Source organism: Theropithecus gelada, chromosome 19, assembly GCF_003255815.1.
Source record: "Theropithecus gelada isolate Dixy chromosome 19, Tgel_1.0, whole genome shotgun sequence".
Taxonomy (NCBI): Eukaryota; Metazoa; Chordata; class Mammalia; order Primates; family Cercopithecidae; genus Theropithecus; species Theropithecus gelada.
The window spans coordinates 36954313-36963823 of record NC_037687.1 but is presented as its reverse complement, the minus strand read 5'-3'; the positions used below and the strand labels follow the sequence as shown (position 1 = coordinate 36963823).

Here is a 9511-nt window from a genome sequence, read left to right as displayed (position 1 = left end):
CAGGGTGACTGGGTCACTGCGGCTGGAACTCACTGGGCTCTTCATTTCACATTCATAGGGTCCTGCAGTACGCTTTGTGACACCAAATAGAATGAGGGTCCTGTTGTTTTCAGAGAGCTGCAACCTGGGACTGATAGGGAGGATCTGACCATTTATCCACCACAGGTAGCTTGCGTTCTGAGTGTCAGGATCACAGGATAAGGTCACAGTCTCCATGGCCTCCCTGGGGTTTAAGTTGCTGCTGTTGATGGAGGGCTTGGGAGTCTCCACTGTGCAGATAACAGAGAGAAGATTGCCCTGTGTGGCACCTTTGATTCCTCCAAAGACATTTTTCAATCAGAGATGGCATTTCCCACCTTTCAGCCCACCCAAGTCCTTAAAAGCCCATATCAGGTGTGTGTGTTACAAGACAGACGCATGGCAATCTGAGGGCTCAGAGATTGTGAGGCTGCCTGCTTTATATGAGAGAAGCACAGACTTTCTCATGTGTGAATTGAGCAGCAGTATTGGGTCATGGAAAGGCATGGGACCAGCAGTCACAGCCCCTAGTGCCCCTCTGAGTGCCTCCCTCTCCAACTGCCTGTCTGGCCCACCCTGTGGTCCTCACCTGGAGCATGCAGTGCTGGAATCTTCTTAGTTTCAGTCTTACTTTGCCCCCTAGGGTATGTTTTATCTGCAGCTTCCCTTTCAAGGACATCCTAGAGATGGATGATAGAACTTTCCATTGTCCTTAAACCCTTTGGGTACTGGGAAGCCTGGCCTGGGACTGGATACTTCAGCAGAAAAAACACAGGGGAGACCAGAGTCAAGCCTGGAGGTCTGTTCAGTGATCAGGCAGTGGCGCCACAAGGTGGGGCAGTTTTCCCAGCTGTCTCATAGTGACTGACTTGAGCCAGTGACCTCTAAAGATAGAGTCCAAGGAATGATCTACAAAGAGTGACGGGGACAGGCAAGAGCTGATAGCTTTGGACCAGGACCATGTTCCCTGTTTTGTGTCCATGATGTTCCCATCCCCCTGTAGAGGGAAGGTGAGGACCATGTGGTTGTTTCTAGAAATACATGTGGATGTTTGAAAATGGAGAACTGACTGGTGGAAAGGGCGAACATGAACTGATGATGGAAGTCTGGCCTTCATGGACGATATGTGTTTGGTGGCTATTAGAACAATGTTTGGGAAGAAGTCTTACAGAAACTTTCTGTCATTAGACATTCTACTTTCTGATTCTATGAGTTTGACTACTCGATGTACCTCATCTCAGTGGATTCCAGAGTGAATCAGAGAGTAGAATAGTAGTTTCCAGGAGCTGGGTCGGGGGAATAGGGCATTGTTCCATGGCTGTATGGTTTCAGTTAGGCAGGTTGAGGAGGTTCTAGAGATCTCCCGTACAGCTTCATGCCTATAGTTCATACAGATATAGTGTTCCTTATGTAGAAAGCTTAAAACCAAGTGTTTTGGATTTCTAACTTCTTTTTTTATTTTGGAATATTTGCAGTAGATGTACTGGTTTAGCATCCCACATCTGAAAAATTTAAAATCCAAAATGCTCCAGTGAGAACATCTTTTCAGCATCACATCAGTGGTCAGAAGCATTGGATTCTGGAGCATTTCAGATTTTGGATTTCTAGATGTGGGATGCTCAATTTGTAATACTGTAATTTTCCCATTAAAAAGTTGTCAGGAGTTTAGACCTCATGTTATATTCTGACTCTAGTAACAAGACCCAAAAAAATTTTGGAGGAAACTTTAAAATGTTGTCATAAGTGGAAATTTTAACTGATGGTTCAAACATCTAAGATCAATTGCTGGTAGTAGTATTTCTCTTGATACCCAATCAAGGTGTAGGTGTGGGGTGAATTCCAGCAGAATCAAATTATGCTCAAAGAAAGATGCCAAAGGTGATTTGAAATTAGCAAGTCCTTAAGTAGAAAGAGTCCCGTTAAAAGGACAGAACTGGCCAGTGTGTCAATTACATAAAGGGAGGAATGATGCAGAATTAAAAGAAGTGATGTGTGTTATGTTAGTAAATATAGAAAGAACTCCCTGTTTCTAATTTCTGTGCAGAGTTAGGATAAATGGGGAGGAGCCCAAAACAGGTATGTGAAACGCTTTCTTCATTTTCTCTTAACCTCAGGAAGTACAACTAGAGTTTAAGTTTGTGTGAATTAGGAAGACTCTAAGTGAGACGCCAATGGTTCATGTGTCCCCCACACGAACAACACCAACTTATGAAAATGGCATCATCAGTAGTAAACAATCATATGTGGCACAGGCAGTAAAACCATCAGATAGCAACCTCTGGCCACCTCCAACAGGTCCCCGACACCACCAGTATTCCCATTATGTGTATGTTACAGCCTTGGTAGTTGTCCCACAACTACAAAATTTAAAAATTGCTATTGTCAATACAAAATGTTAAATATGAAGTAGAATATGTTGTCCCTCTTTTTTTCCCCCACTCTTTTTGAACTTTCCTGTTTCAGTTTTGGAAGTTTCTATTGACACATCCTCAAGGAAGGCATTCTTTCCTCAGCTGTGTGCATTCTACCAGTAAGCATCAAAAGCGTTCTTCATTTCGCTAACAGCACTTTTTTTTTTTTTATTTCTGAGATGGAGCCTCGTTCTGTTGCCGAGGCTAGAGTGCAGTGGTACAGTCTTGGCTTACTACAAACTCCACTTTCGGGGTTCACACCATTTTCCTGCCTCAGCCTCCCGTGTAGCTGGGACTACACACGCCTGCCACCACGTCTGGCTATTTGTTTGTATTTTTAGTAGAGTTGGGGTTTCACCGTGTTTGCCAGTATGGTCTCGATCTCCAGACCTTGTGATCCACCTGCCTCACCTTCCCAAAGTGCTGGGATTACAGGCTTGAGCCACTGTGCCAGGCCATCTCTGAGGGATTTCAATGGGTTGTTGACTTTTGAGTTTGTTCAGCTGTTTACTTACTGTTAGAACAGAGTGACAAATTTCAAGCTTGTCGTATTCCTGACGGGAAACCAGAAGTCTCTAGGAAGTGACTGGAGAATGTGAGCTCCATAGTAGGCTGAGGATGGAGTCACAAGTGAAATGGGTGAAATGAGCCCATTGGCTTTGGAGACTGCAGGCCTGTCCAGCCTCTGACTCTCTGGTGAGTCAGTGCAATGATTCCAACAGTGACACAAAATTAGCACGGTTGACTCCATCTGGCATCTAGTCTCAGGTTGGCTGTCCTCACTCATTCCTGGACATAGGCCAGGCTAACCATTGGAGGAATGTAGTTTATGGTTTAACTTTGAAGAAACAATGATAATAGTTCCTCGATAAAACTAATACCCTTATTTTTCCCAGGGATTGCCTTTGTAAAACTGGTGAAAAACCATGAGAGTAAGATTATAAGAGGGAACTGAATTCTGCTAAAGTGCAGGCACAGTTTCCACAATCTCTTACTGCTCAAATGTCATTTGGTCAGAGTGTACAAAATTTGTAAGTAATTGCTCCAATAGATAACATCACTTTTGTAGAACCTGAGTTTGGTCTTTTGAGATGTTTCTTATTCTTTGCATTCTGGCAACCTGCTGACCTCATCCATACCCATGACTAATGGCTCAATCAGTCACGTGGTCCCCACCTAGAGGCGGATTCAAGCACAAACGGATCATTTCCCTCGGCCCGCATGATTCCATCATCAAACAATCAGCAGTACCCATTTTTTCGTCCTGTGTCCCTGAAACTATCCTTGAAAATCTCTAACCCGTGATCCACTAGGGAGGCTGATTTAAGTAATAATAAACCTCTGTCCTCTTGTTTGGCAGACTTGGACTCATTAAAATCTTTCTTTACTGCAAATCACCATCGGGATAAATTGTGGTTTTTTTTGTGTGTGTGCAGGAGGCCAGAAGAACTTGTTTGGGAATTATAAGAGTGGGTGGAGGAGCTGCCTATCCCTGTCCCACGGTCTTGTCCACAGATCAGCCTCACAAAAGGAAAGATCCTTGGATGGGGATACAGTGGAAGATCATTCTCTTAGTGACCTGGGGACATTGGCTCGAGATGAAGCTTTTCAGGAGTGGAAACTCCAGTTGATTTCTGTGCCTTTCCTATTTCCTGGGAGGTGGGCCAGGTCACAGTGTTAGCAGGAAGGGAACAGAACAGTCAGCCTAGTTAGAGGGAGTGTCTGGGGAAGGCCTAGGGATGGAGGAAGAAGCTGTGCAGGACAGGGCTTGCCAGGTAGAATGAAGTGGGAGGAAGATGAGGGACACAGAGAAGCAGAGAGAGGCAGAGACAGCATGACAGTGAACAGTGGGGCCTACAGTGACTTCAGTGACCCCAGGGACCAGGTGTTCCCGTTTCCACAGTCCAGGACCAGGGAGCCCTGAAAACCCTCCAGTGGCCAAAGAGCTTCAGAGTAACACATGAAGTGGGATGGCTTTAGGGGCAAGAGGAAGTGGGGGGATGAAACGTGGGTGTCAGCCTCTGAAGGACAAGGGACAGGTGTGGCGAGAATTTCCTAGGATTCTGCATCCAAGATCCAGTCTCTAAAGAGGTTATGGATCATTCATTCCTTCATTCAATTCCTTCATTTGTTATGTGAGAGCACCTGAGAGTGTGTCTCTCACTGGACTTGTGCTGGTGCAGTGTGTGAGTGGGGAATGAAAACAAGGTCCTCTCTTTTATCCTGTCATGCCAGTGACATGGACACTTTGGGAAACATAGGATTTCAGGTTCAGTGATAGTTGTTAAGATCTGAGGGGGACGCCTGGACATTTTTTGCACTGACTCTGATGGTTGAGGCTGGTGATTTAGTTCTGGAGTGCAGACTAATCAGCTGACCATTTGCTCTCACTCCTCTGAGATTTGGATGCCTAAGAGGAGAGGATTTAAGCCAGTAAATTACTACAGGGTCATTGGAACCCAATAAGCCCTCACTTCTGGTGGAGGAGAGGATGGACCTGTGGCTGCAGACAGACCTCATGTGACCCTGATCTGCCTTTTGTGTTTGTGTGACTCTGGTTCAGTGACTGTGCCTTCCTGTGCCTCAGTTATCTCCCAGTCAAATAAGCTAAATGGCAAATGGACTGTGGGTTTTCATGCTATCTGTGAATAAATTGTAAATTCTTCACAGTCATCGGACCTAATACTTGGCACAGTGAAGGTGTTCACACAAACAGCATTTATTATTATTCACTTCCATGAGAGAGCACCTTTAGGTCAGATCCCTGTGGACAAGCTGCTGCCAGGTACATTTTCTGTCTTCTGTTTCTGCTTCTGGGGACATTAGACTTCCTATGGAGTGTCCTAAGCCTCGCAAGGCAGTTGGCTGATGGCCTACAAAGCTTGCCTTTCTGTCCTCTCCACTCTGAGTGTCAGGTGAAGAAAGCTCTGTCCTTGACCAGATGAGGTTCTGAGTGCTGAGCCCTGGCTAGTGAGCAGCTCCAGGAGACACAGTACTCAGACAGCTGGTGAATCCTTGGTCCCAGTAAGCCCAGCCACAACCCAGAATTGACAGAAGCTCTTCAGCTTTATCTGGAGTAAGGATTTAGGAACGGGGTCTGGGGTTGAGGCTTCTTGGGCTGAGCTTCTCTGAGAGTATCTCTGCGGGCCTCTTAGGCAAAGCCCTGCTCAGTTCTCCAGGGTCTTTCTCAGGGTCAAGTTTATGAAGAAGGCATGAGGTACTTGGCTGAGACTGATCTCCTCCTGCTGAGCACCCCCCACCCCATCAGACTGTCCTTCCTGTGCAGCAAGTGTCTGTAGTGTCTGGAGGCAGGAAAGGAATTCTGATCTGTTGTAGTTTGTCTCCTCTGTGTGTGTCCTGCACTAAATGCTGAAGCCCCAACATGGGACATAACGCAGAGAGGGATATAGGCACGGTGTAGGCCTGACCGTCCTGTGTGTGCAAAGTAGAAGTGACCCCCACGCCCCAACACCCAGGGATCATGTGGAACCACTCACCATATAAGGTGAAATGTCCAGTTACTCCTTCAGTCCCGTCACCTCGCTTTATGATTTTTATGGTGTAGGATCCTGCGTCCTTCTGGTTCACACTCTGGATCAGCAGGGATGCATTGGAATATACTCTTTCTCGTCCACTGTATGCAGGCCCAAATATAATTCTTTCAGTGTCTATTGTATATGCTGTAATGTAATGGTGGAGGTCCATTATTTGCCCTTTGTACCAGATGTAGGCAGCAGGATTCTGGGGCAAATTGTGTACAAGTAGAAGAACATCGTTCCCCTCGGAAATATTGGTTGGCTGAGCTTCAATTGTGACTTGGGCAGTGGTAGGCGAGTTCCAGAAGATTAAAAGTGATGCTAGTAGGTGGAGAGAGCATCAGTCAATATTGAGACCTATGTATTGGGGTGAAAAGATGAGGCCATGTATCCTGAGAAGATCTCTTCAGTCATCAGCCTTGAAGACACACACACACACACACAAAATCCACACATACCTCTTTTTGTGTGTGTGTGTGATTATGTGTTTGTGTCCTACTGTCCTACTGTCCTACTGGGTGAAGGTCAGCGGCGTGACCCCCATTCCTTCAACACTTCTGACCTCGGTATTTTTCTGTTTGGAATTCTCTTCCCCAGAGGTCTGCACGGCTCCCTCCACACTGCCCTCAGGTCCTGCTCACATCAGGGCATCCTTAGACTTCTTTCCTGACACCTCCTTCAGAGACTCTGGATCTTCCCTTTCTGACCTTTCCCTGCTCTGCTCCTCCGGAGCTCCTGTCAACACCTGACCTCACATTCTAGATCTCTTTGCATGTCTGTCTTCCTCCCCATGAGAGCATGAGCTCCCTGAGGACAGGGACTTTTATGATCTTGGTTGCACCCCAGTGCCTGGCACAGACTGCAGACTCTTGCAGATGTGAGGGTTCCAAGGGCCCTCCATGCCAGGGCTATTTTTTTTTCTTTCCTCAATTGTTGAGGTTTTTGCTGAGGACAATGTTTCATGCCCTGCTTACATTTTCATTTGAAGTGCAATCTGATAATAGTTATTATTATCATTTTTCAAAATGTGGTGTCCAGTGATGATTAACCAGGAAACAAGAACACTTGAGATTTTCCTACCTCTTACCAATTCCGGTTCAATGTGATTTTCCTGTTTTGACCCCTGTCCCTCTTGTGTATATTTTTCCCTATCCAGGCTCCAAAAGAGCCTTCTTTCCTGTATTTTTTTTTTTTTTGAGACAGAGTCTCTTACTGTCAGCCAGGTTGGTGTGCAGTGGCACAATCTCCACTCACTGCAACCTCTGCCTCTTAGGTTGATGCAATTCTTCTGCCTCAGCCTCTCAAGTAGCTAGGATTACAGGAGCACACCACGACACCTGGTTAATTTTTTTGTATTTTTAGTAGAGACGGAGCTTCAGTGTGTTGAGCAGAGTGGTCTTGAACTCCTGACCTCATGATCCACCCAACTCAGCCTCCCAAAGTGCTGACTTTCATTTTTAAGAACCCCATCCTCTCCAGGAGACCCCATCCAATAATTCTGCTTCCTCCTCCTGTCCTCTCCGAGGAAGTTCTCTCCTCACCTGTGAGCAGGAGCTCCTTCCAGGTGATGTGCAGTGTGCAGGGAGGGGCTGAGGGGGCCCCCATGGCCTGTGCTGCCTGCATGTTCTCCTCTGTGGAGATGAGCCTGGGATCCAGAAACTTTCTGAGCATGGCTGTCAGCTGTGCTGTCCTTCCTCCTTCTGTGTTGAGCCTCTTCCCGGGACAGGAGCACTTCTCAGGCTCATGGGCGGGGTCTGTGTCCAGGACACCCCTCTGTCCCCACCTCTCAGTCCTGCCTCCTTGTCCCTCCTTCTCTATTTCCTTTTGTCTGTGTGTCAGGTCCCTGGGAACTGTGGAGGCCTCTGCCTTTTTCAGCAGTGATTCTGTCACCAAACCTCGATGCACACTATGTACAGAAACACAAACATACACACAAAAGACACACACACAGACACACACGGTCACACACATACCCTGTAGGTTGGGCAAGCACAGTCCTGCACCTCAGCCTCCTGCTGTCCCCATGGATCTGGGTCGGTGTGCACATTTGTGCCCTTTGCCCTCTTTCATCCCCATCTAGCTCTCCTCTTCAGTGCAGGAGGCTGGAGCTGCACCAGGTCCCTGTCACAGGGATACCCCATTGTGCTGTGGGTGAGCTGTGTATTGCCTGGTGAGAGGGACCCTTCCTTTCTCTAATTGTGTCTAGCTTGGCTGCAGCTTCCAAGGATGGATATTCAGGACCTGGGTGTCTCAGAGGAAACTGTCCTTCCTGGAGGTGTGCAGGGTGAATCTCTCATGCCTCTTGGGAGGAGAGGCCTGTGCTGGTTGCTCAGTGAGGGCTGTGAGTCCCATGGTCAAAGGACAGTTCTCAGTCACTCTATTGCTCCCTGGGGACTGGTGGCTGAGCTGGGGCTCAGGGTTTCTCATTTCTTCCTGACCATCTTTTGTGTCCTCTCTTCTGTGCCCAGCTGACTGTACTGTGGTCAGCACAGTACACTTCCCCATGGTGGTGCAGGAGGAAGTGGGGAGTTACCCAGGAACCCCTGGAACATGGCTCGTTGAGACACAGGAAGGGGAGCCTGGGACAGAGCAGGGGTTTAGAGCTGGAGAGATTCATCCCGACTTACTCTGTGGTCATGATGGGCTCAGCCCTGCGTGTGGTGAGATAACCAGGGGTCTATTCTGAGGGTTTTGGATTGGCCAAGCTGCTCTCTGTAGAGGAGGAACAGGCAGTCGCCAGAGATTCTGTTTGGAGGGACGTTGGTCACCCCTGAGAGGGCAGGTGAGGGCGAGTTGTGTTCTGGGAGCAAAGAACAATAATACCCCCTTCTCCCAGCAGGGACACAGGAGAAGTCTGTCTTCCCAAGGGACAGACGGGAGTAGGCGACCACATCCTGGACGGTGCCTGTGTGTGACCATCACACACGCTTTGAACCCCACAGGGTGCAGTGGGCAGACAGGTCACAGGGTGCCTGACTGATTCCCGGGGAGGCTGTGGGCCCTCAGGCAGCCGCTGTTCTGTGTCAGCGCTAGGCTTGGCCTGGGATGCCCCACAGAACAGGACAGATGGAGCACGGGTGGGCATTTAGGGAGCAGTGACAGAAAGAGTTGATGAGGATGGAGGGAGGTCACGAGGGGAAAGCGCGCAATGTGGCTTCCCGTGCACCATCGCTGCCCTGGGAGATGTCTTTTTAGCTGAGCCCAGGGAAGGTGCAAGCCTGTGGGGCAGGAGCTGCCTGCAGAGGGAGTGGTGTTAGATTGGCGGCCGCCAGGTCAGGGAGGAGCTGACAGAGTCCATGTGGGGAGCATGGAGGACATTGAGGTCTTGGGCCGAGGTGACCCTGGTGAGGGTGGACCCTGCTTGGCTATGGATTCTGCTGAGGGACGTCGGCCTCCCCTGGGAAGGCTCCAGGCTGGAGGGACTCTGCCGCCCTCTGGTGGACTGGAAGGGAAGTGTGGGTGGCCGAAGTCCCTGCCAGGCTGCGTGTTTTATTCCACAAGGATCTGCACATTTCACTCGAGGTCACACATATGTTATATTATAGC

General features: G+C 48.4%; 1 protein-coding gene across 1 annotated transcript; it reads right to left on the bottom strand.

Annotated features, from left to right (window-relative positions):
* Positions 1-7696, bottom strand: LOC112612137 (pregnancy-specific beta-1-glycoprotein 2-like). Its single transcript, XM_025366274.1, has 3 exons — positions 7507-7696; positions 5902-6286; positions 1-269 (listed from the first exon to the last, which is right to left on the bottom strand). The coding sequence occupies exons 1-3, from the start codon at positions 7634-7636 to the stop codon at positions 191-193; spliced, it is 594 nt and encodes a 197-aa protein (XP_025222059.1). The 5' UTR covers positions 7637-7696; the 3' UTR covers positions 1-190.
* Positions 7697-9511: the final 1815 nt, after the last annotated feature.

Coding starts and splice junctions, on each gene's coding strand:
- LOC112612137 (XM_025366274.1), bottom strand. CDS start 7,636: ATGCTCAGAAAGTTTCTGGATCCCAGGCTCATCTCCACAGAGGAGAAC. Junction 6,287..7,506: donor GAAGGAGCTCCTGCTCACAG/GTGAGGAGAGAA, acceptor TCCACCTACTAG/CATCACTTTTAATCTTCTGG. Junction 270..5,901: donor TGGTTCCACATGATCCCTGG/GTGTTGGGGCGT, acceptor TTATCTGCACAG/TGGAGACTCCCAAGCCCTCC.